We start from the raw sequence: 25743 nt of genomic DNA on the forward strand, positions 1-25743 counted from the left end.
GAACTGATAACATACCCGCTGCCCGCGAGGGGATATATCTTTTTTTGCCCTTTGTTTTATGCGTTAAATGAAAAGGAAGTGTGATTTCCTTGATTGTGGCCTTTTATCAGACTTTTATCTCAATAAGGCAAAAAAAAATTGGGGGGACGGCTTGACGCGGAGCAAGGCTGTGACCAAGACCGGGCGCCAGCATCTATCCGCAAGGCTCGTCATGAAATTAGTCACACCTGTGATAGGGGAAAACGGCATTGTTATCTGTTTACGGCATTGTTATCTGTTTACGGCATTGCTATCTCTTTGCATTAAATTTGTGGTGTTTATAATAATAATAATATAATGACAGCATTCTGATTTCCAGCAGCATTTTGGTGGTATTTCATCGGTATTTTCACTCTGATGTTAACATTTCATAGAGAAGCATTCTGTTTACTATGGCATAGTTATAACTTGTAGACATACGTGCGCATATGTCATCGAGCGGTCTGCACGTTTTCCAGTATGGCGAAAGTCTTTGAGCGAAAAGATGAAGATTGTGCCAGGGAAATTGATTAAAAAAACCACTGGGTAAAAAGCTGTTTCAGATGGGCATGGCTTGAAAAAAGTGTAACCCTGCAGATAGGAACGAAAACTGGATCAACATGTCAAACAAAACACACAAAAAAAAAGTGGACGTTCCCCGCCAAGTGCTGTGCACTCTATTTTCCGATATGATCAATCATGGAAGCCAAGGAGCAAAAAAATATCCAAGAGCATATCCAAACCAGGAAGCACAAAGGTAAGTTGGATGTAAATTTTTCAAATATATATAATTGACAACTGTTAATATGATTAGGCCTATCTGTGGCACTAGCCCAGTAGATCACGCATTTTATCGCTCACTTTTATATTTCATGACACATTTCATATCTCTCTTATATATATATATATATATATATAAACAAATTACTTGTGTACTTGTTTCTGAAGTATAACTTGTAAGTGCAGTAGCCTATTTGGTATAAATTTCTCTGTCTACATTTTCTGAAGTTTGGCTAAATTATTTTGGTTGTTTGGAATCATATTTTAAATTTTGAAAATGTTATGATCGCCCTGTAATTACACTGTTAGAAGTAACCAGAGGTCACCATTTAACAGTGTTTTATAAAAAAAAAAATTGTGCCAGTGTTTTCAGTGTTTTTTCAAATTGGTCATTCTCATCCCTGCACCAGAAATGACAAAACAAAACAAGAACAGGACAGTAAACCTAAAATGGAGAAAATACGGCCAGTGGCATTACCAAAAACTCCACATCCCTCAAAAATTGATCAAAAGAGAAGAAAACTGGTCAGAGAGGCTGTCAGGAGGCTGCTGCAGGACTTTATGGCAAGTAGTGTTTGTTCAGTACGTGATAACAATCAGCCCATTTTCTTCATATCTCTGAGCTGTAGGTATAGGTGGCAAGACAGAAGCCTTATCGTTCAAAGTAAAAACAAATAATAATAAAGGTAGGAAAGGGTTTTATGGTCTAAAGAAACCGGGTTAGTGTTAGGGAAAATTTTGGCCATGAAATAATTAAAAATAAAGAGAACAAAGAATAAAAATACACACACATATAACAAAATTAACATCCAGTTAAACACCTAACCGTAATTCCTGGCCTACAGAGCACACTTGGTTATGAGCCTCACCCAGTACATTTCTAAAGGAAATACCATTTGGTACATACGTAGGCCGCAGCTGTGTAAAAGCCGCAAGTGCCCACATTGAAACACGAGATACGTTCAAAGAAAGACGGTACACAGAGTTTAAAGCTAGTGCCCCTTCACTGATGCTAACGCCACCGTGCTAACAGCCCGGTTAAAAAAACATACTGGTGAAAATGATTGAGACACGGTAGTAACACGCTAGTGCAGCGCTAACAGTGCCAGACCGGTAAAAGTCACTTCCTCAGCACATATATTCCACCGGTTTCACTCTTACCTTTTCTGTTCCAGTGCCCCCTTGCGGCCGTTAGAAAAAAATGCACAAATTAGCCGCACCATCGCATAAAACGCAGGGGTTGTAAGCGTTTGAAAAAAAGTCACGGCTTCTAGGCCGGAAAATACGGTACGAATGGCCTGCAGCCAGCATGATGTAGAAAGGCCTTAAACAACAATATGGCAGTTAAAGTATGTATCATGAGCACCTAGTGTTGTTTTATATACCAAGTGTTGTTTATTTTGAGCTTCATAAACTTATTCTCACCATAAAAAAAAAAAACAACTACAGGGAAGCTTGGTGGTGGCAACATTGTGCTTTCCGGCTGGTATTTGAACAGGGGTGTGTAGAAATTCTATATCAACTATAAATGTAGGTCAGTTTTTCTTTTTATTGGAGCACAAAAGATCTTGCTGGCCCTGACGGCTGATGATCCTAATTTCTCTTCACATCATGAGTGACAGCCTACTGTGCATGTAACAAACGATTGTTTCAACAAAACCGAATTAAACGAGCCATTGCGTGAAGCAAAAAGGAAAAGTTCACTCCAATTTTCCACACGGCGCAAAAAGAAGAAACACTAAATCATCTCTTGCAAAAAGTAGCATTTGGCAAATGCTGCGTTGGCACTAAACTTTGCTCCTCTGCAAAAGAGCACAATCAGGTTTACTTTCCAAGTCAGGGAACGAGCAAAGCAACAAAGGCGTGCAATTAAAGTGATGTTTGGTTGCACTTGTAATCATGTCGGTACACTTCAAAGAATATTTCCATCAAGTTAAAGTTGCCTCGTGTGCGTAGTTTAGCCGGGGAGACATCAGCGATGTACTTTTTCATTCTTTTGGTGAGGTTGCAGAAGTCAATACATTAATGATTGACAGCTGAGCTGAAGGATTTCTACGGTTCATGCGGGGTGCCGCCGCATTCCTTGTAGGTCGGTTTTTGAGCTGTGTGCTAAGTTGCCGAGTTAAGAGGTTTTGGCTGCAGCTGATGCTCTCGAAGAGCCGTGAGAGTAAAATTAAGAGGCAGATGGTCATCTTAAATGGGGAAACTCACTCAAATTCACATTATGCGTAAGACAAGGTTGTGGCGAAGGGCTAAATATCAAGACACTTGTGAATTTCAAAGTCTCACATAATTGCATATAAATACCAGAACAAGGCTACATGCAGAATTGATTTTTTTACTCTGGTGCTTTTGTTTTCCTGACCAATGACCTCGACTGCTGATTCAGCATATTCAAGGAAATAAGATACCAATAAGACACCAAATTATTACGTGCGAATTTAGACCAACGCCCACTTTGTCCAAACCAGCAAAATGCGACAAGGCAGTTGTATTGCGTTTCTGACAATTTAATCTCACACACATCAATGTAACACAAACACGATAAAATAGCTAATACAAAATAGGCGTTAAAGAACAGAGTAGCTGAGCCACAACGGAGAATCGTCACCAAGGTTGAACGAGCGTTCCCAAAAAGGCAAATGTTCGTCTCAGCGGGTATTCCGAGTTAGCCAAAGTTCCAGCCAAAAACCAAAGGTGGCAGGTGTTCCGTGTAGTTCGCGTTCCAAGCAGTGTAGTTTCCCAGAGCCAGCGGTGAGGTCGTAAGAAGAAGCCTCGTTCTCCGTCTTTCTCGTCCTTATATAGGCACTTCTCGAAACATTTCACACACACAACAATAACGAACGTGAACACTCGGCGACAAGTTGTCGAATGGTACACGTTGAAGCATGGATGGAGACGTTTCAGACTGGCCAGAAGTTTACAAAATATATGCGCATGCAAATTAATATATGTGCAAGCACGGTAATCACAAGAAGACTTTTCAGCACCGGGAGCACTCAGACCATCACACCGACCTCACAACCGCAGACCAGATGTAACCAAACCGGCCGGACCTCCACATCCAGCACCTTCACCTACCTGACTTGAGTGGTGAAATGCTCTCATTCTCGTTGTCCGTCTTTCTCATCCTTATATAGGAAATCCTTGAAACATTTCAGACTTCTGCATCACAAAGGAAACAAAGAGTTTGCGTCACATGGACCAAAGAGCATTAGAGGAAACCGCGGCACATCATAAGGACTTAAAAGTATTAAAGGAAACAATGTCACAAAGACCCGCATTACAACAACCTAACAGCATAAAAGGAAATTAAAGATAACAAAGAATAAAAATACACACACAGATAACAAAATAAACGTCCAGTCAAACACTTACCGTAATTCCCGGCCTACAGAGCGCACCTGGTTATAAGCCTCACCCAGTAGATTTGTAAAGGAAATACCATTTTGTACATACAAACTCCATAGCTGTGTAAAAGCTGCAGGTCCGCACGTTGAAACCCACTTTGAAACACAAGATATTGACAAAGAAAGACTGTGCATAGAAAGAGTTTAACGCTAGCGCTGCGCTAACCCTAACAGAGCCGGTTAAAATGAAACTTATCGTTAAATATCACTGAGACATGCCAGTAACGCAGCAGCAACATGCCAGCACACAGAGAGTTTAATGCTAGCGCCACCACGTAACACTAACACTAGTGCCGCCACGCTAACATTAGCGCCGCTGCGCTAATAGGGTCGGTTAAAAAAAAACTGGTAAAAATCACTGAGACATGGCAGTAACACGCTAGTGCAGCGCTAACAGGGCTGGATCGGTAAAAGTCACTTCCTCGGCACATATATTCCACCAGTCTCACTCTTGGCTTTTCCACTCAAGTGCCCCCTTGCGGCCGTTAGAAAAAATTGCACAAATTAGCTGCATCACCGCATAAACCGCAGGGTTGAAAGCATGTGGAAAAAAATTGTGGCTTATAGGCCGGAAATTACAGTACTAATGGCCTGCGGCTAGCATGATGTAGAAAGTCCTTAAAGAACAATCTGTCAGTTAAAGTATGTATCATGAGCACGTACTGTGCCGCAAAACGTAGAAGTGTTGTTCGTTTTGAGCCTCACAAACTTACTTTTAGCCTTAAGCGTGCGCACAGCGCCGTTAACGTGGCTGTGAGGGGCGCCCATTAAGCAGCCGCCTCCATCTGCAGGTTCACGCGAGGCATTCTGCTTCCTGGGAGCTTTTGTTTCCCCCTCTCAAATTTATCAGTGCAATTAGGCGCTCTGCTAAGCGCGTGCTGCAGGCCCGCACTGGGCGAGCTCCTCCGCTGCACTGCCGTATACGAGCGTGGGTGTATATGTGCATTTTTGGGGTGGTGCGACATGATACTACACCGAAGGGAGGGAGGTGAGTCTAAATTTGGAAGTGACTGTATGTCAGCCAAGGAAACCTGTGAAGGTAACATAACAACCTCACCAAAAAATGTTGACATTAAAAGTGTACCCAAGTGACTTATTGAAAATTACAGAGTTGGAGTTTGAGCAACTTGATTGTAAATTAGGCGCAATCCTTTTGTTCCAGATTGAAACCAAAAAAAATCCAACAAAATTCATCTTTAGTGTTGCCAAGTATGTCAAAAACGGGCGGCAGGGTGGATCAACTGGTAAAGTGTTGGCCTCACAGTACTGAGGTCCTGTGTTCAATCCCAGACCCGCCTGTGTGGAGTTTTCATGTTCTCCCCGTGCCTGCGTGGGTTTTCTTCGGGCACTCCGGTTTCCTCTCACATTAATTGCACACTCTAAATTGCCCCAAGGTGTGATTGTGAGTGCGACTGTTTGCCTCGATGTGCCCTGCGATTGCCAGGCAACCGGTTCAGGGTGTACCCCACCTCCTGCCCATTGACAGCTGGGATAGGCTCCGGCACTCCCCGCGACCCTTGTGAGGATAAGCGGCAAAGAAAATTGATGGATGGATAAACTCTGTACAGACTTCGGGAAAGTCAAATCAGTCTTTGCTAAACGGTTACCATTCGTGATTATCATAAGCGCGCAAGCAATTAACATTTTAGCTAGAACAAGGCTCCAGCACTCCCTGCGACTCTCTTGAGGATAAGCAGCGAAGAAAATGGATGGATGGATGGATGTCAAAAACGCACAAGGAATTTGTCCATCTAGTATGACAGAAGACAGTTGGTTGACAGAGAATACATTGCGGGAAAAGTCACTGAACAAGATTACTAGTAATCTAGTAATGACAGTTTTGTTACATATGTTCTCTTCGGATCGTACAGCGTGAAATCGACCAGAATGAATAAAGACATATTACAACTGCGAAAACGCCATATAAATGATTAATTGAATACTGCACTCGAAGGGAAGTAGCAGAGAGACACGAGGAGTGCGTTGCTCGACGCCGAACTGCACTAGCGCAAGTCAATTGTCCTTTTTTTAGTGTCTGAGCATATGTTCTATCCACAGGGGCCAGGGAAGTGAAATTGAAGCCAGCAACTTCCAAAGTGATGCATGGACACAAGAAGGAAATATTACAAGTAACCGCGGGCTGAATTAAAAAAAAAAAAGAAAAAAAACAGGGAACTATACTTTACCTTCATAAAATGGGTCAATGTTTGTTTAAGTAAGTTTCTTTTGGCTTGTCGCGTTAAGGGTCGCCGCAGCGTGTCATCGCAGATGAAACGCTCATATTTGTTTGGCACAGTTTTTGTCCCGGATGCCCTTCCTGACGCAACCCCTCAGGGGGAGCGGACCCCCAGTGAGATACGAACTCACGACCCCTGGTATACCAAGCCAATGCTCTGAACACTGAGCTACGGGGCCTCCTCGTTGGCTTCTCCATTAAAAGGCCTCTGAGGGGAAAAGCATCATTTTTAGTATGTTATTAATGAAAAAGAGGCAGCCAGAATGGACGCATCCATTTTTTCACCACACAACATAATTTTGACGAACATGGCTTTTTGTCACTCCCGCTATGAAAATCCTCTCGAGGGATTTGTTTCGGAGAAGAAGCAGGAAGTGACGTTACCACGGCACCCACTCAGGCGGCCTCGTCTGTTTATACCACTTTTACCTGCGGGAAGGTAACTCTTTGTTCCTTCGTGTTAGCCAAAATGCCGGTTCGTTGCATTACTGGATATTGTTCGAACACTCGGGAGGATGGATTCACCCTTCATCTCTTTCCAAAAGACCTGGTTCGTCGTGAAAAATGGATTGCACAGGTGCAATGGAGGAGAGCTTTGTGGGTTCCAAATGACAGGTAGGTGTGTATACAGCTACAGTCCTAAAAAAAAAAAAATAAATTGTTGCGGGTGGCATAATCATCTCAGAACGTAACAAAAGATCTCCGTACGTAAGTCAGGGGTGTGCATCGGCGCCACATCCACCGATCACTGCTTCGGTGCGCGGCGTCCACCGATCACGACTTCGGCCTGGGTGGCTAATCGCAGCGCCGAGCTGTGGCGGGTCATCGCGGCGCCGAGCCAGGCCGCTTTTCGCTGTTGTTGTCGCTCACAGCTGAGTACGCTACATACTGTCTACATACTGTCGGGGAGTCTCTTGTTAGTTAGAAGTGATCCGTATATCATCTAAATATGACTCGAAACAATGGGGTAATATTGGCCCGGTCACTTCACTCGATTGTGAGATTCTTCGAAAAGAGCTTCCGTGTCAGAAAAATCCGAAAATCTCCCATAGCAGGTGCCACCACGTGTTTGCGAATGTCCCAGTGTCACGTCTGCTGATGACGTTGCAGGCAATATGGCCGCCACTGGGATGTCGACTGAGACGTCGCAACTTTGCACGTGCTCTCCGCTCATATTCATTTTTTCGTACAGACATATGTATTTTTCATTACAGTATCTATTTTAGAATGTTTATTATATTTTCAATGATCATTCACAAAAGCAAAGTAAAATTAATTTTATCTGTTTAAAACTGTTCTGTCGTAAATAAATGAAGCAGAGAACTGCGAGACAGACGGGCGGACAACTAGTGCGCCATACCACCCTTTTTGTTAGACCGCTAAAAATAAATGATTGCACGCTTGTCAGCGGGCCCGACAAATTGCCGTACTGATGCACGAACCCCATTTTTGATTTGATAAGAAGTCATCATTAATCTCACTTTACCTCTTTTTTTTTTTTTTTTGGTTGATCTCATTCCATCGGCCGGCGCAGGTGGCGGAAGTAAATAATCGCCCTGTAAGTGGCCTGAGGAGAAGTCTGACGTCAAATGAAAGGCTCTTTTGAGAGAATTTAGCGTTAATGTTAAAATATGAAATAGAACCCGGCTGCCTGGGGAAAAATATTAAACACGGATGATGAACTCACATTATTGCGAAATAAGCATGCAAATTTATTATATCACAACTTTTTTGTGAAGTCATCATAATAGGAAGTCAAGATGATCTTGAACTTTCTGTACTGGCGGAATGGTGGACGATTGGTTAGCCCCGCCCGTGTGCCTCACAGTTGAGAGGTTCTGTGTTCGAATCTCTCACCTGTGTGGGTTTTTTCATGTTCTCCCCGTACGTGCGTGTGTAGGATTTCTCTGGATACTCCAATTTGGTCTGAAAACACGTTATGTTTATTCAAGACTCGATAGTCCAGAGGCGTGCAGGTTTGGTTTGTCTACGTGTCCTGGGATTGACCGGCGACCAGTCAAAAGTGTAACCTGACATTTGCCAAAAATCAACCGGGAAAGTCTCCAGCTTACCCGTAACCCGAATGTGGATAAACGCTGCTTGGCCTTCTGTATTGTTGACTATTCCTACCTGGTAATATGTCAGCTATTAAATATCTCATTCATGATTTATTCCGAGGCACCGTGGCTGGATGTTAAAATGTCTATATTTGGACGTTTCAAAACAAAGAAATGATAACATGAAATCAGGCATAATTATGCTGCTAAATAACATGCAATATTGTATATTGAATTGGTTGATTTAAAAAAAATCTTTAAAAAAACTCCCCACACTTTTGTAGATTTTTGTACATTTTTAGTCAAATATGTCATGATTGGCATTTTAGCATGAAGATAATTGTGAGCCTACTTTGCCCACTTCCAATATTCATATTTAGAGAATGGGGGCTTTTAAATTTGATTGGCATGGCCTTAGAAGGATCTTTAAAAAAAAAAAAAAATACAATTTGGCATACTGCGGATTATCAAAATTAATGAATGACATGCATTGCAATAAAATGGTTGCATCATTTTAGAGTTTGAAATGCACTGTAATTTGTGGAAAACAGACATCCAGCGGGTACCTTAATAGGCTTTTTGGTCTTTTCTATTTTAAAATATGTATTACAATAATGTAAACATAATGCTTTATCCACAAAACTTGCAAAAAAATATATAAATGATTGCAAATGTTCTATAGCTGAAAGTTAGGCAAAATGCAAAAGAAATTAAAACAAATGCACATGATTTAAAGTTTTAACTCAACTCTCTGCGTAGCGAAAATCTTCATTCTAATATGTTTGCCTTACCGTAATTTCCAGGCTACAAACCGCGACTTTTTTCACACGCTTTCAACCCTGTGGATTATGCGGTGATGCGCTTAATTTGTGCATTTTTTCTCATGGCCGCAGGGGGGGCACTCGAGTCGAAAAGATAAACGTGAGACCGGTGGAATATATGTGCAGAGGAAATTACTTTTACCCGTTTTTTTTTTTTTTTAAGCGGCCCTGTTAGCGCTGGGCTAGCATTCCTGCTGTGTGACTGCCGTGTCTCTGTGTTTTTTACCGGCATGTTTTTTAACCGTCCCTGTTAGCGCTGCACTAGTGTTAGCACCCCACTAGCGTGTTTCTGCTGTGTTACTGCCACGTCTCAGTGATTTTGGTATGTTTTTTTCTAATCAGCCCAGTTCATGCTACCGTGTTGTTTCTATATCAAGCTAAGTTAAGATATTGAAACTTTGAAATATCTTTCTGTGTACCATCTTTGTAAATATCTCATGCTTCAATGTGGTCACTTGCGGCTTTTACACAGGTGCGGCTTTATATATACCAAATGTTATTTCCTTTACAAATGTACTGGGTGAGGCTTATAATCCGGTGCGCTATGTAGGCCAGAAATGACGGTAATTTCATATGTTTTAACCCTTGTAAATTTGATTTGTGTTTCGCTCAGTGATTCTTTCACATCCCACTTGAGAGAACCTCTAGAAAACTTGTGGTACTCACACCACACTTTGAGGATCACTTGTACATAAAAAAAATAGATTGACATAACACATTATAAATGTTGTATATACTTTATGAAGAAATATACAGGATGTTCTATTGCTATTCACTACTACAACTTCATTACAGGTGATCTAGGACACACGTCCAACTGCTATACTGTACGTTGCAGTGACAAGCGTCCCACAAGTTGATTAATAACATGACACATTTATAATCAATTCATAATACATGTATAAATAATACGTATGTCCAGCAAATATAATATTCCAATATATATTTACAGCGGCACGAGCACATGAACGCATGATAATTCATGCGCAACATTAGTATTTAACAGACACAGCGCAGTTTGCTCCTCTTTGACATTTTACAAAGTAGTTTCCCGAAGTGGAAGTGGGAAATTGCTGAGGCGCGTTCGGCGCCCGGTTATCACCTTGCTCGAAAGTACCGCGCACCCATCTGATTTGCATTATTACGCAACATCCGCCAGACAGACACAAACACTTAATGCCCCCCCACACACACACACACACACACGTACACACAGATGCGCAGTGTGATTACTAGGAAATGAGTACACGGCGCGCGAATAGTGTACAGTTGCGGTATTATCACGTCACACTGTTTATAGCTGACCGCTGATCAGATTCCAAGTTTTGCATTTCATCTTTCAAACACTCAGTGGTTGAATGAGGGCCTTGAGTGACTTAACTGTAATCTCTGCGGCATCAGTGGGCAGGTGCATGACTGATCTCTATGCAGCGAAAAGAGGGGCCAATCGATAGGAGCTATTGAAGCCCGCGATCAATAAGGCGCCAAAAGATACACGCCGCACAAGCCGCCTCCCAACAAGCTCCTCTTGAGGTCCATGGTGGAATCATAAAGTGTAAAATGGGAGAGTGAATAGAGCACAAATTCCCTCCACAATAAGATACTTGAGCATCAAAAGACTCTTTGGCCCCCGTCATGAAGATGACCCACGTCCGCGGTCCGCCGTGCGCATGATACGCCCGCCTTCGGGTTGAAGGGGGCACATTGTCGATCGATGACAACAAATGTTCGTTTATTGCACTGGTAGCACCTTGAGCAAGGAGATGCTATCGAGCAGATTTGTCGGTTTTACACCTTCACATTCCCTGGTGGTGATAAAGGTGACATAGTGTGCCACTGAGGTGTAAAGTCCTCACCGGACAGCTACAGTACATAAAGTTTAAAAAAAAAATGAAATGATACATGAACCTGTGTGAAAGTAAAGTGGAGGAACAGTTAGAATTCATATTTGTGTGTGTGTGTGTGTGTATGTCCATATGAAGACAATTTTGAGGACTTTCTGTATTATTTATCAATGCCAGTACGCACAGTTTAATTAACATTTAGTTGAACATATTTAACCATTGGCGGCACGGTGAGCCAGCTGGTGAAGCGTTGCCCTCACAGTCCTGAGGTCGCGGGTTCGATCCCGGACGCGCCTGTGTGGAGTTTGCATGTTCTCCCCGTGCCTGCGTGGGTTTTCACCGGGCACTCCGGCTTCCTCCCACATTCCCAAAACATGCAACATTAATTGGACACTCTAAATTGCCCGTAGGTGTGATTGTGAGTGCGGCTGTTTGTCTATATGTGCCCTGCGATTGGCTGGCACCCCGCCTCCTCCCCGTTGACAGCTGGGATAGGCTCCAGCACTCCCCGTGACCGTCGTGAGGATAAGCAGCAAAGAAAAGGAATGGATGTATATTTAACCATTGAACTCGCCTCAAACTGCGGTGGAGCCGAGTCAAGCGTTTGGCCGACTACATTTGACGGTCAGATCAAAACTGCTCTTGTGTGTTTAGGTTCTGCACATGTGACATGAGATTGCGACTTGGGATGTGACTGGGATAAATGCGACGAGAGGGGTGGGCCGCAATCTTGACTGCACATCTGGACCTCCTGGAGGAGCGCAGGTCCTGTTGGGATGACAGATGGAATCTGATCACCTTTTCTGCGGAGGAAAGGATATGCTGCGGTTTTATGCGTGTCCTTGGGGGTGGGGGGTGGCAGCTGCTCATGGAGATGGAGAAGACGGATGGTGAAGGTGCGGCAAGTCACAGTTTGGACAACGTTATTCCTGGTATGTTGTGCAGGGGGGATTAACATCGGGGGCTACGGAAAAGTGGAGCCAAACGTCTGTTGGTTGTTGTCGCCACTCCTCGCCAAACAACTTCCATGTTTGAGTTAACTCATCTTCATTAAAAATTAAACAGTATACTATAATTCCCAGCCTACATAGCACACCTGGTTAAAAGCCTAACCGAGTACATTTGTAAAGGAAATACCATTTGGTACATACATAAGCCGCTGCCGTGTAAAAGCTGCAAGTGCCCACATTGAAACACAAGATATTTACAAAGAAAGACTACACTGTGCTAATGCTAATGCTAAAACTAGCATTACCTCATTAAGGCTAACACTAGCCTCACCCCATTAACGGTAACACTAGCACAACCACGCTAACGCTAGCGCCGCTGCGCTAATGCTAATGCTAACACTAGCGTCACCGCATTAACGCTAATACTAGCACCACCACGCTAACGCTAGCGCCTCGCTAACAGGGCCGGTCAAAAAAAACCTACTGGTAAAAATCACTAGTGATTTTGCTGAGACACGGCAGTAACACGCTAGCACAGCGCTAACACGGCCAAAAAGGTAAAAGTCACTTCTTCGGCACATATATTCCACCTCTTACCTTTTCCACTTAAGTGCTACCTTGGGGCCGTTGGAAGAACAATGCACAAATTAGCCGCATCACCGCATAAGCCGCAGGGTTGAAAGCGTGTGGAAAAAATTTGCGGTTTATAGGCCGGAAATTACGGTACTCGAGGAGCCGTACCAGCTGATGGCTTTAAGTTCATCTGGGAAATGAGTTGTGTATCGGTTGCGAATCAAATTAGACGGTTTTACTGACCCGTGCTCGGTTCTGGTTGCTGCCTTAAATGAATACTGGCTGGTTGGGCTGCTAACAACCGACTCTTCTTGTATTCAAGCTATCGTTGCGCTTTGAAGCTCGTCACGAGGCTTTTATCTTGTTATCTTGTTATTTCGTTGTATTCCCATGTGCAATGCCCGGCAACATCCCTGGAGGGGGAGCAACAAATACCATCCCTCTCATCCACAGCAGACAATAATGGCAGCAGGAGGGGGGAGGAACCAAACGGGCCACATTTTTGTTTGAACTAGAACGGAAGGGAATTACCAATTGACCATACGCTGTCATGACGAGCCTAATTAATTAGATACATAATTCATAAGGTGGAAACATGGGCCATGAAAGGGAAGGGGTCGGAGGGAAGGAACACGAGAGCGCATGATCAGCACTTTCTCGGAGAGGAAAGCAGATGGAGAATGCTAGTGGGTGGGTTTTTTTTTTTTTTGTGTGTGTAAAATTAATAACATAAGACTGACGCATATACCATCAAACTGTAGTCAGGGCACACAATTAAATGTGCTCGCACTATATTTTTATTCTCGTTCAATCAAATCAGACAGACGTGTAATTAAAGTCTCCCGTAACAATAAGGCTTTGTAATCAATCAGACACGATAGGTTTTAACATTAGCTATGTGCTGAAAAAAAATTATGGATTGGCATGATAGCAATCAGCAGACAATGTGCAGGTCAATAAGAATAAACCCGACAAAACGAAAATCGCTCATGACAGCTGAAGATTAAACAGAAGCACAACGGCCGCAACATAATGAGACGCCTTCAGGTGCAACTGTGATTGTATCTGGGATCAATAACTAAATATGGAACTGCTCATGGAGATCTAATGATGCTGTTGAGCGTGGATAAATTATTATATCTGCTCATGTTATTTTTGACTCATATAAAAGGAATTGGCGGCACAGAAAGCAGCTAGTAAAGCTCAGTTCTGAGGACCCGGGTGAGATCGCGGCCCCGCCTGAGTGGAGTTTGCATGTTCTCCTCCTGCCCTGCGTGGCTTTTCTCCGGGCATTCCGGTTTCCTCCCACATCCCAAAAACATGCAATATTAATTGGACACTCTAAATTGGTGTGTTTGTGAGTGTGGCTGTTTGTCTCCATAAGCCTTGCGATTGGCTGGCAACCAGTTCATTGTGTACCGCGCCTCCTGGCCGTTGACAGCTGGGAGAGGCTCCAGCACTACCCGCGACCCTTGTGAGGATAAGCGGCAAAGAAGAGTGGATGGGTAAAGGGAATTCAACAAACTTACAAACTAATGTAATTTTGAGGGAAAAAAGGGAAGCAAGGTGTAATATTGCTTATTACGTCTTTCTCATTGCAGGTTTTTCTGCGTTCCGAACCCGCTTTACGTCCTCTGGGTGTGCACGTTGACCGGGGACCCGCGATGGGTGTGTGTCCCCCCCCACATGCGACATGCCACAACTCGTTTCCACGTCAAAAAGGTGAGAAAAATGGTTTGCCCTAACTACATTAGCATAATAATGCATTCCGTTAGGGTTAGTGAGGTGAAGTGTTTTCTGTGTTGCATTCCTGCTCCATTTGGACTGTCCAGTACTACATCAGATTTTTTTTTTGCCTTATGAGCATAATTCTGGGCCTGGTGTATCCATCTGTCCATTTTCTATCCCACGGGTGTTCCGGACCCGACCCAGGCCCAGGGAGAACATGCAAACTGCACACAGGTGAGGCCGTATTTGACCCTGGGTCCTCGGAACTGTGAAGCAGTTGTGCTTAACCATCGTCCACTGTGCCGCACTGGCCTGTGAGAACTTTATAACTGTGAAGCGAGTAACGACAACTTGTGTTTCAGCATAAAAATAATTGTTTTGACGCAAAATTGAATGTGTGCACTTTCAGAATGTCTGCTATTTGGTGCTCACACAACCTAGCCATATTTCATATTTCTCTTTATATTTAATCCTCTTATCATCCTCTATCCAACTCTTCCTTCTTGAGCACTCTGAAGGGGGTCGTGGGGAACGGCCATGTCCTTACTATGACCCCGAAACGGGCTTTGATGGTCAGGTGGGAGGACTGAAAACCATCCGGCTGCTCGACCCGGGATTCCTGGCGCCCGTTTGCGACGTTTTTGCCCAGAAATGAAAAAAAAAAAAAAAAAAAAAAAACAGGAGAACGTGAAGCGAGGAAGAACTCAAACTTGAAACAATGCAGAAAGTCTGAAAGGAAGACAGAATTTTGGAGCTCGCTCCTGTGGCGGAGCCATCTGCTGAAGGCGTGAGACTGAGCGTAGCGATGCGACGCGCGTTCTTTCGCGGCATATGGTGTCGCCGTGACCCGACTTGATTCAACATATCTGGAGCGCGACGTGGGCCTCGTAGGGTTATGCGGCGATGGTTTGACCGCCATAATGTATGTAAACTCAAAAGTACAACGCAAATGAGTTGTTTGAATTTCAAGATTTCGCATAGGAATGTATCCAATTCCATCCATCCATTTTCTTTGCCGCTTATTCTCACGAGGAATGCTGGAGCCTATCCCAGCTGTGAACGGGCAGGAAGCGGGGTACACCCTGAACTGGTTGCCAGCCAATTGCAGGGCACATACAGACAAATAGTCACACCTAGGGGCAATTTAGAGTGTCCACTTAATGTTGCACTTTCTTGGAATGTGGGAGGAAACCAGAGTGCCCACCCGGAGAAAACTCACAAAGGCACGGGGAGAACATGCAAACTCCACACAGGTGGGGCCGGGATCGAACCCGGGTCCTCAGAATGGTGAGGCCAACGCTTCGCCAACGCTCCACCGCGCTCCCTCTAATTTCAATGTTTCTTAAAGAAATGTATCCAACTATCGGCATAAAAAAAGAGTGGTACTGGCCATTCCAGGGTGTACCCCACTCGTCACCTATGACCCATGACCCTAATGAAAGCAAGCTGTATCTAAAAAAGTGTGCTGAGCTTTTAGATGGAAGACTGAGCCTTGATTTTTATTTTTAAAAAATGCAAAAGCATTCATTGCGAATGGAAGAAAAACAAGCGCCGTGACTGTTTGAGAGCGTTTGCGGTCTCGGCGCTCACGCTTGGAAGTTCTGCGAGGGATCCCCGGCATTTTCCATCCGGTAATTAAATGTTAAGCCAATAGGATATTAGCGCTGCAGCTGCGCGAGAGTGTAATAGGAGGAGGAGAACGGCGCCTATAGGGGAAATTGAATTCCTTCATCAAAACATGACTGACAAAGCTGTGAGCGTGTACCGGGAGTCGCCATCATTAATCAGCACGGCGACAGCTGAATTGATGAATTGCCGCTGGAGCATCTGCGTGGCGCTTTGCCTCCTGGCCTTCCACTCATGTCGCGTGAGCGTTGATGAACCATTATCCATTCTGACTATTAAGGAACACCTCTTACCCGCCATGTGACGTGGATTTCCGATCAGTGATTATGTTTTTTTTTTTCTCTATTTGTGACACCCTGTCGTGCAGTTGCTGATATTCTTTTGGCGTAGCGCTATTTTGCAGCCTATGTGGGGTGGTTGCATTTCCTTTAGCATTTTCTTTAACCTTTAAGTGTGACGCTACGAGTACATGTGTGAGTGAGCGTGTGCAATGGTGAGTACAATCCAGATTGTATTCAATGTATACACGAGTTCTGATACTGCCCCCTGCTGCCACATAAGAACACTTGCACGCTCCATCCGTTATTTTCATTTATGTCTGAACAGTGTGGCCCCACTTACCTTGAAAAAATAACTTTTAGTAACTTCTTTTTATTTCGGCTTGTCCTGTTCGGGGTCGCCACAGCTTGTCATCTTTTTCCATCTAAGTCCATCCTCATGTCCTCCCTCACCACATCCATTAACCTTTTCTTTGGTCTTCCTCTCGCTCTCTTCCTTGGTAGCTCCATCCTTACCGTTCTCCTACCAATTTCCTCACTCTCTCGCCTCTGTACATCTCCAAACCATCAAAGTCTGCTCTCTCTCACCTTGTCTCCAAACATCCAACTTTGGCTGTCCCTCTAATGAGCTCGTTTCAAATCCTATCCAACCCGCTCACTCCGAGCAAGAACCTCAACATCTTCGTTTCTGCTACTTCCAGTTCTACTTCCTGTTGTCTCTTCGGAGCCTCCGTCTCTAATCCGTACATCATGGCCGGCCTCACGACTGTTTTACAAACTTTTCCCTTCATCTGAGCAGAGACTCTTCTGTCACATAGAACACCAGACACCTTCCGCCAACTGTTCCAACCTGCTTGGACCCGTTTCTTCACTTCTTTACCACACTCACCATTGCTCTGTATTGTTGACCCTAAATATTTGAAGTCATCCACCCTTGCTATCTCTTCTCCCCGGGGCTTCACTCTTCCTCCTCCACCCCTGTCATTCACGCACATATATTCTGCTTTCGCTGCAGATCACAATATCATCTGCAAACATCACAGTCCAAGGGAATTCCAGTCTAACCTCATCTGTCAGCCTATCCATTACTACCACAAACAGGAAGGGGCTCAGCACTGATCCCTGATGCAGTCCCACCTTCACCTTAAATTGTTCTGACACACCTATGGCACATCTCACCGCTGTTCTGCTGCCCTCAAACATGCCCTGTACTATTCTAACATGCGTGTAAGTGTAACTAATTTATGACAAAATAAGTGATGTTTTAGTTGTGTTCATCTTATCCACAGTACAAAAAAAGTAATATGCTCACCTTATTATTTCTTCATTGCGAAGATTTTAATTTTGATTTAAAATGTCTCGTCTCCCCCTTTTATTGGTTGACCCTGTTTGTAAATGTACACGTTGTAGTACTACCGTTTACCAGGAGGAGGGAGTGTAGGGCAAAAACTGTGTTACGTTAAAAAAAAAATTGGGTAATGCAAAAGTCATTTTAATTGTCAGCGTGTTTTTTGTAAATGGAGATATCGTCTTAAAAAAAAAAAAAAAAAAAAAAAAAAGCTGTGTCTCGCTTTTTTGCTGAGGCTGCACTGCAACGCCTATTCACAGGTGCGATCCCACTACTGAGCGGCACGGGGGATTTGACCTGCTTCGTTTCCGACCTGGGCCGGTGCACCCCTCCTTAGGCGACCTGGTGGTCCCGAGCTCCCCCGGGGTCACCATATCGGTACCGAACTTAGCGCGGACACCCGCTCGACACAGTCCGCTGCAGCCCAGAACTCCTGAGCTCAAACGATCCGACAGCCTCGGCCTCCCAGCGACTTGGATTACAGGCACGCGCCACCGCACCCGGCGAGGACAAACAACACGCTTGGCGGTTTTGCTTTCGACCGATGTGACGTCAGAAGGTAAGATAGTGACATCTACCGGTTGTTCATTTCATACTTGAAACAAAAAAAAATAAAAGTTTGGATTCTGACAGGGTCACATCCCGAGTTAATAGAGCTCGTGCACCTACGTCATAAAATCATGTGACGTTCCCTCGCCATAATGCCGGTCAAGCTAAGCATTGCTCAATGCTAAATCGATTGGAGATGACACGGAAATAAGTCTTGTAGCATGACGCCCAGAGTCTCGTCCGATACCGCCAGACATTTAGAAGATGAAAATAAATGACTTTACGTGGAAAAATTAGATAAACCTGGCATAGAGGACCCGTATTTAATGCAAAAATCGATGTTTTTGCCGATAAGAAATTGGTCTGTTAATTTGCTTCCGCTTGTCTTGACAACTGGATATACACATGGAGCTGGTGAGTAAATCATCGAGATTTACACGGAAAATTTTGAAAGCGTATAAATAAATAAATACTTCGTTGCTGGATCTGTTTTCGTCAGGAATAAATCTCACAGTGTTCGACAACACGTTAACCTTTCCTGGAATCCATCGATCTTTTCAGCTAGTATTCAATACAAATACCAATATTGAAATAAATGACCCCTGGTTTTACACAAACTCACATTCAGAGGACATAATTGTCTCCATGGAACGTAGATGGAAGCGATTGCGGCTACACATAACCTTCGTAAACCTCTGCGTTTTTTTGTTTTTGTTTTGTTTTTTAACATGCTTTGTTCTCAAATGAGCCAATTTGGCATTATAAATACTTTTTGGTAATTTGAGATTTAGAATAATTCCTACCTGAGATTAAGGGATCGCTACACAGTGTGTATTTGGTTGGGCACCATGTTTAGTGGCCGAAATCCATCGATATTTTCTGGTCTTTTCAGCTGGTATTCCATTGAATGATCTCTTTGAATATCTATCTCGTCTGTTGTGATAACCAAGAGCACAACAGGTCTTCGGGTATTGTAAATATTCTCCTCCGGTTAAATGTCTCCCACAATGACGAGCAGCTCCGTTTGACCAGAAATATGGCGGCGTGAAAATGGTGACATCACGTGCATGAGCTCTATCTGTTATTTGTACTTCGGCTCTCTAAAATCTTTCAACATATACCCGTAAATCACATCAATGGTGGAAACGGTTTTGAAATCATCACTTTACCAGGGTTGTGGTTTTTTTTTTTTAATATATACCCACTATCGAGAGAACAAAGAAAAATTGCTGCAGTTAACTCTTCATAAATATGTATCTTACGTGACCCATCATTAAGAGGCCCTATTGATATTTGCTTTTTTTTTTAAAAAAACCTAAAGAAAGAACACAATAGTCACACATTTTCACCTTTTATTTCTCAAGAACACATGAACATTTGAAGCTGACCAAACCTAATCACATCTTCAGTCTTCAAAATTATTGGGATTCAAAGGAAATTAGTATATTTTACAGCAAGATGAGAAAATCATTGGTATCTCTACGTTGACGGGGGAAAAAAAAGAACCAAGCCCTGTTACTGGACTAACATTTTACATCATTATTGAAAAAATAAAAAAATATCAGAAAATGAAGTAGGACCTGACACACCAAAACAAAGTAACAAGTATCGTTTCTTTTAATGAGCTCTTACTAAAATGCAGAGAAAACGAGTTTCCAAAAATACGTAAAAAAAAAACAAACAAAAAAATTTGTGAACGCTGCCTACCAACGTTTGGTATTTCAAGTGATGTCGGACTGACGTCTACACCCCTAAAATACATGTTATATCAATCACAACAACTCGTCCCAAACTGAGATCAACAGATATGAAAAGCAACGTCGTAATCTTTTTCTCCCTCTTTCCACATGTATGTTCTTGATTTTTATGTAAGCCACTATGCATATGTGGATCACCTTGTTTATAAGCAGCGAAGTGCCAGGGTCAACATGAGGTTGGAATGCTCTCCTCATCTTCTTCCTCCGATGGGTATCTCAGATTCCCCTGTTGGGCAAACATGGTCACAAAATGGAACGTTAGTAATGGACCCCACAACTAAACTTTCACAGAAAACAAAAACTAATATTCATTGCTACTGGATCAGCAATAGCAGAACATCACACCAAAAAAATTTCAACGTTCCTGTGACTTTCCTTGTCAGCATTTGGCAGAAAATGCTCACAAAACTGTCTACAAAGTTTGACACCACTTTCAAATTAAAAATCATTTTACAAGTATTAACACTTGTGATATTTTCCTCAGTACTTATGCACGTGAACAGATGTGACAAACAAATGATTCAGAAAGGACTACGTTAAGCCCTACAGCGGAGGTTAATCAAGCAGCCGCGCTGACCTATCACTTGAATGATGAAAGCTAAACCGACATACAGATTCACAATCAAAACTTTCGAGTCGATGTCGTGGAGACAGGCAACAGCATTGACAAAAGGATGTGGGTATAGAAAGGAGTACCTGGGGTGAGTACCTGCACACTTTGACAGTCAGAGAGAGTATCCGTGATTTTTAATTTGCCCTTTTCACATGTGGTCTCGCTCACAACACCAACGCTGTGAGGTGTGGAAGTCAGCTGCAAATTATGCCATAAACCCTACCCTCCAGTTAGTTAGTTACGTTACACGCCCACCCCCGCCCCACCAGGTTCTTATGACTACCCCACCACCACCAACCCGCAAAAAACACACACAGTGCATAGCATTATCAGGCACAGTAAGGAAATGCACGGCATTTGCTAGGCAAGTATTTCTGTGTGTTTACATATGAGGATTAAAAAGACCCCTTGCTGTGGGTACATATAAACACACAGTTGCTTGTAACCATTTGTAATCTACGGTGAATTCAACTTAACACGTTATTCAAATAAATATTGCCAATTGGACCAAACTTAAAAAAAAAAAATGAAAAAATGAAAAAAATACAGGATGGATTTAACGTGTAATATTTTTTTCCGGCTACTTTTGTCGACAAGGACCAAAACATCTCGAAGGATCAAAAGCGATACAAAACGAGGGGGGTACCTCTGGGCATGTTTGCTCAGGGCTACACTGGCCTTTCCCTCTTGGCTTTGTGTGAATGATTTCTACCTTCTTCTCATTCATCGGGCCTAGTTCTTCATCTTCAGTGCATACATATGATGCACTATTCAAAAACAGGATATGGTACATCAGACAAACATCATCAGCATTGAAGTGAATGCAAAGAAGGCAGGAGCAGGAGGGGGAAGGAGGTAGCGTGGGAGGGGTGGGGGCGCGGGGGGGTTGTGTGAGGGGTTTGGGGAGTCAGGGGGGGCGAGGAGAAGGACACACTTACCTGAGTCTGATCTGAGGTCCTATCAGATCAGTTTTAATTGGACTGAGTGTCACCTTCAGAAAGGAGGAGCTCTGGCTGGCCATTAAGGAGGGGGGGGGAGGCCGAGGCGGCAGCCTCTGTCTCCATCGGCTCTGCTTCTGTGGCGGCCTTGACGGCAGGAGCATCGCCAGAGTTCTTGTCTTTCTTGGAGCTGCTGCTCTTCTCCTCAGACGTCTTTCGTTCTGGAAAAAAAAACATATCATGGGATGAGTTGTCGTCATCATCCATTTGACAAATTGGAAACAAATAAAAAGAGACACGGGCCGTCACCTTTTTCTTTGGGTGAGCGGGCTCTGTCCCTGTCTCTCTCCTTATCTCTCTCCCTGTCCCGGTCCCGGTCCCTGCTGCGACTGCGGTGCCGGTGAGACCGGCGCTCGGAGCTTCGTGACCTCCTCCTGTCACGGCTCCGGGAACGTCGCTTCCGGTCGGAGCGCTCGCGGCTGCGCCTCCTCTCCCTATCCCTCTCTCTTTCTCTTTCCCGGTCCCTGTCCCGGCTCCTGCGGAACATGCAAATGTCAACGACGGTTAGGATTGCATATTGCGAGTTAGCATTTTGATTCTAAACTCTTGACTTTAGAGAATAAGAAATAATCTTGCCTGGTGCGTCTGCGGTCACGGTCTCTGTCTTTGTCTCTGCTCCTGGACCTCCGACGATCCCGGGATCGACTCCTTTTCCTGTCCGATGCTCGGCTGGAGTGACGGCTGTTAGAATGGCTGCGCCGTCCTCGTCGATCCCGGTCTCTCTCCCTATCTCGGTCTCTGTCTCTATCTCTATCTCTATCCCTGTCCCGATCTCGGTCTCTCTCCCTGTCGCGCTCCTTCTCCCGTTCCCGCTCTTTCTCCTTTTCCTTTTCTCGCTCCTTCTCCTTTTCCTCCTCCTCTTTACGCTTCTTCTCGCGCTCCTCCTTCTCACGCTCTTCTCTGTCTTTCTTCACAACCGGGGTTTCTCCCTGAGGGTCCTCTGAGCGGCGTCGTAGTTTCTCCTGTTGGAAGTTAGTTAGTTAGCAGTGAATTCTAGGCACGTGCAAGAAGCAAAAATATTGATATATATGATGTATATCTCCCCCCACTTTTGCAAAATTGCAGCGCTATTACCTTAAGCTCCTCTACAGTAGATTTGATCTTAGCATAGCCCATATGCTGCTTTCCCATCAAGTGGTCATCCACCCTAGACTGAGCGTCGCCCACAATCAGGAAGGCTCCGCACACCTCGCACACTTCCATCTGCTTCTCCTGGGCCGCAAAGCTCTCAATGGTCTACGTTGAAAAACAACAGGTGGGACTTTAGATTGTCATCATCTCGTACTTGACTAAAAATATCCATGTAGCTTCACAATTTTGAGGGGGGAAATCCCATCTCCCCCACTGCTTTAATCTTCAACTAATCAGACTTATTAAACATATCTGTTGAATCAATGTTAGATTTACAGTGCAGATAAAATAAATTTGCATTAGGTCAGATATGCTATAGCTATTTAAAACTGCAGTCGTTGTCCTATTATCCTGTTATAGATTAAGAACCAGGTAATTATTGGGTTTTTTTTTCCTTTACTAAATTGAATAAAGTAAAAAAAAAATAGTTATGACGAAATGAACCCTTAAGACAGCAGATGTAGTCAGACTGAGTTAGGTAACTCACCGACGGGTTGGAGTTAAGCAGTTCGCGCTCCTCCTTGAGCTGCTCAACCAGCTTCATCATTCCCTGAGCCTCCTCCACACGACCCTCAGAGCCCAGCTCCTCAATCTACGCAAAACAAGATAAAGTGTTAAATCAGCCACATAAGTGGGAGAAAAAAGGAAAACCATGTTGCATCTTTTGCAACACACCTGCACGACTAAATCTTCAATCTTCTCTGTCAGAACCTGGGTCTTTTCCTCATTCTTTCCTGCTGGTGCAGGAGCTTGCTGCAAAAAAAATATATATCTTTAGTACCAAATAACAATAGCTCTCTATAAATTCTGTGCTTTCATTATAACTACTATACAAACATATGCGGCACAAACCCCTGCATTCTGCTGAGCTTGAGAAAGAGCGAGGCGAGCGTGCCCTCGGCGGATTCGCCGTTCCACTTCGGCCAGGAGGGATTGTAGATAGCGGAGAAAGTCTCGCTCGTAGCCCTCCTTCATGAACCGTGAGCTCTTTTCATATCTAGACAAAAGGAAAGTGCAACATTATGCTATTAGACAGAATGAGACATTATTTAGCTACATGGGTAAATGCAGGCGTTCTCCCAAAAGCTCACATATACACAAAAACGTGGAAAAAAGCCCTATATCCGTTGTATAAAAATAGATGGCTGTTGCTCTCATTATTCACAGCGTGGGAAAATGTATCCTGATAACTGAGTCCAAAGATTTGACACACGGCAAAAAGTAAAGTGTAACAATGCATTACTTACACTTTCCGAAGATTTTCATCATGGATTTTCTCACAGGGGCCTGTCAAACAGAACATGTAAATCATTCACCGGTGAGCTTCTTTTATCATGGCTTGTCACAAATGTATCGTGAACGTTTACAAACGTGTGACGTGTAATGGTGTGCTAGTGTTCCACTTACCCAAATCGGAGCGTGTATTTGTAAATAATTCTGCTGGACAGAAGCCACACAGATAATACCGACACACCTGAAGACAGAAATGAGAAATTTAATTTCAAGGTTCTAAAGTGCTCCTTCTTTGAAAAAATATCTCTCTCGACGCTTCAGCTAAATTTAACTACGTGATGGATCCCTCCTGTATGAAATAGCAACGTGTGAAACTGATGCTTCATTGTGAGGTCTTCCGTTAGCACTAGTGGCTAACAATGATACAACGTGTGCGGAATAACATTTGAGTCAATGTGCGTCGGGTATATTTAAACGGTTACCGATTAGATAACGCCACGGTTTAACTTTCAAAAATGCTTTAAAGAGTTGGAGACTTAGACAACGCAAATTTGATCCGCGAACACGAGACGTTCAAATACGTAAGCGATCAAACCCTCGAGGCTAGCATTAGCAAGAATGCTAACTTACGCTCTCGTCGTCCCATTTGACGTTACATCGCTTCTCGTCCGGGGCCAAATTCCTGTCCCGGCCCATTAACTCGTCGAGCAATTGGGCTGCAGAAAGCATTTTTGCTTAACTTGGAAATATTGTTGTCAAATACAACAGTATATCGCGGAGCATGAGCTCACACCATCCCACTGCGCCCAAACCCAAAGTACATCGGAATCAAAATGGAAGATGGGTGACGTCACTATCTAACTGCGAAAGTGGAGAAAAAGACTTTTGACCCGGAAATACAACAATAACGATGCAACGTCATTGGAAAACTACACACGCGTCATAAAACTATCACTTACGGGCATAATAATAATGTCCTTACACTAACTTGGGCATTCAGCTAATTCTTTACACGCAAAACATGCATTTTTGGTCAAATAGGAACCTCAGCCTCGTCTTTATAATTACACCATTAATACCACGAGCAAAACACATTGCACAAACTTTAGAATGTTCAATAATCTATTTGAATACGATCGTTAACGCCAAGTTTACTACAGGCATAAATACATAGCCACCTCCTTGTGCGCTGATTCCCACGTATAAGTCATTGCCATATTGAATGTGGCAAAGTGGACCAATTGGATCTCCATTCATCCATTATCTGAGCTGGTTATCCCAACAAGGGTCCTTGGGCAGGAGGCAGGCATACCCGGAACTGGTCGCCAGCCAATTGCACGCCGCATAGAAACAACCAACCATTTGCACTCACAATCGAATCTACGGGCAATTTAGAGTCTCCAATTAATGCATGTTTTTGGGGTGTGGGAGGAAACCGGAGTGGCCGGGGAAACCCCACACATCCAGGAGGAGAACATGCAAACTTCACACAGGCGGGCTGGGATTTGAACCCCAGTCCTCGGAACTGTGAGGAACACACTCGATCCAATCGTCCATTGTGCTGGCCCAATCAATTGTACACATTCTAGCAGTTCTGCCATGATTCATGAGAGTAACGATTAATGTCTTAGTTTTGTCGTGGGATGTTTTATCTGTTGTTGAGGATTTTTATGTTTTGTAGAGGGCATCCAGGATAGTTGAGGACACACCCTCCAAGTCAGGTGAGCATGATGTTAGTGGCAGTATTGATGAATGGTTACCCCCGCAAATAAATGAATAATTTAATAAATAGG

General features: G+C 43.7%; 1 protein-coding gene and 1 long non-coding RNA gene across 6 annotated transcripts; both read right to left on the bottom strand.

The window, feature by feature from the left end:
- Positions 1-991: 991 nt before the first annotated feature.
- On the bottom strand, positions 992-13195 carry LOC133514356 (uncharacterized). Of its 5 annotated transcripts, none has more exons than XR_009798781.1 (4): positions 12933-13195; positions 7153-7343; positions 6874-7083; positions 992-6652 (listed from the first exon to the last, which is right to left on the bottom strand). It is a non-coding gene; the product is annotated as an uncharacterized LOC133514356 (long non-coding RNA). The 5 variants fall into 5 exon arrangements; XR_009798779.1 differs by adding an exon at positions 8302-8370 and having other exon boundaries at positions 992-7083; XR_009798780.1 differs by having other exon boundaries at positions 994-3963; positions 6395-7083.
- Positions 13196-19556: 6361 nt separating this feature from the next.
- Positions 19557-24793, bottom strand: luc7l3 (LUC7-like 3 pre-mRNA splicing factor). Its single transcript, XM_061846950.1, has 11 exons — positions 24581-24793; positions 24125-24191; positions 23965-24004; positions 23570-23714; positions 23393-23470; positions 23205-23309; positions 22661-22822; positions 22163-22548; positions 21836-22062; positions 21527-21747; positions 19557-20201 (listed from the first exon to the last, which is right to left on the bottom strand). Exons 1-10 carry the CDS (start codon positions 24677-24679, stop codon positions 21560-21562), a joined length of 1497 nt encoding a protein of 498 aa, XP_061702934.1. The 5' UTR covers positions 24680-24793; the 3' UTR covers positions 19557-20201; positions 21527-21559.
- Between the last annotated feature and the right edge of the window lie 950 nt (positions 24794-25743).

This window comes from Syngnathoides biaculeatus, chromosome 16 (genome assembly GCF_019802595.1).
Source record: "Syngnathoides biaculeatus isolate LvHL_M chromosome 16, ASM1980259v1, whole genome shotgun sequence".
Classification (NCBI taxonomy): Eukaryota; Metazoa; Chordata; class Actinopteri; order Syngnathiformes; family Syngnathidae; genus Syngnathoides; species Syngnathoides biaculeatus.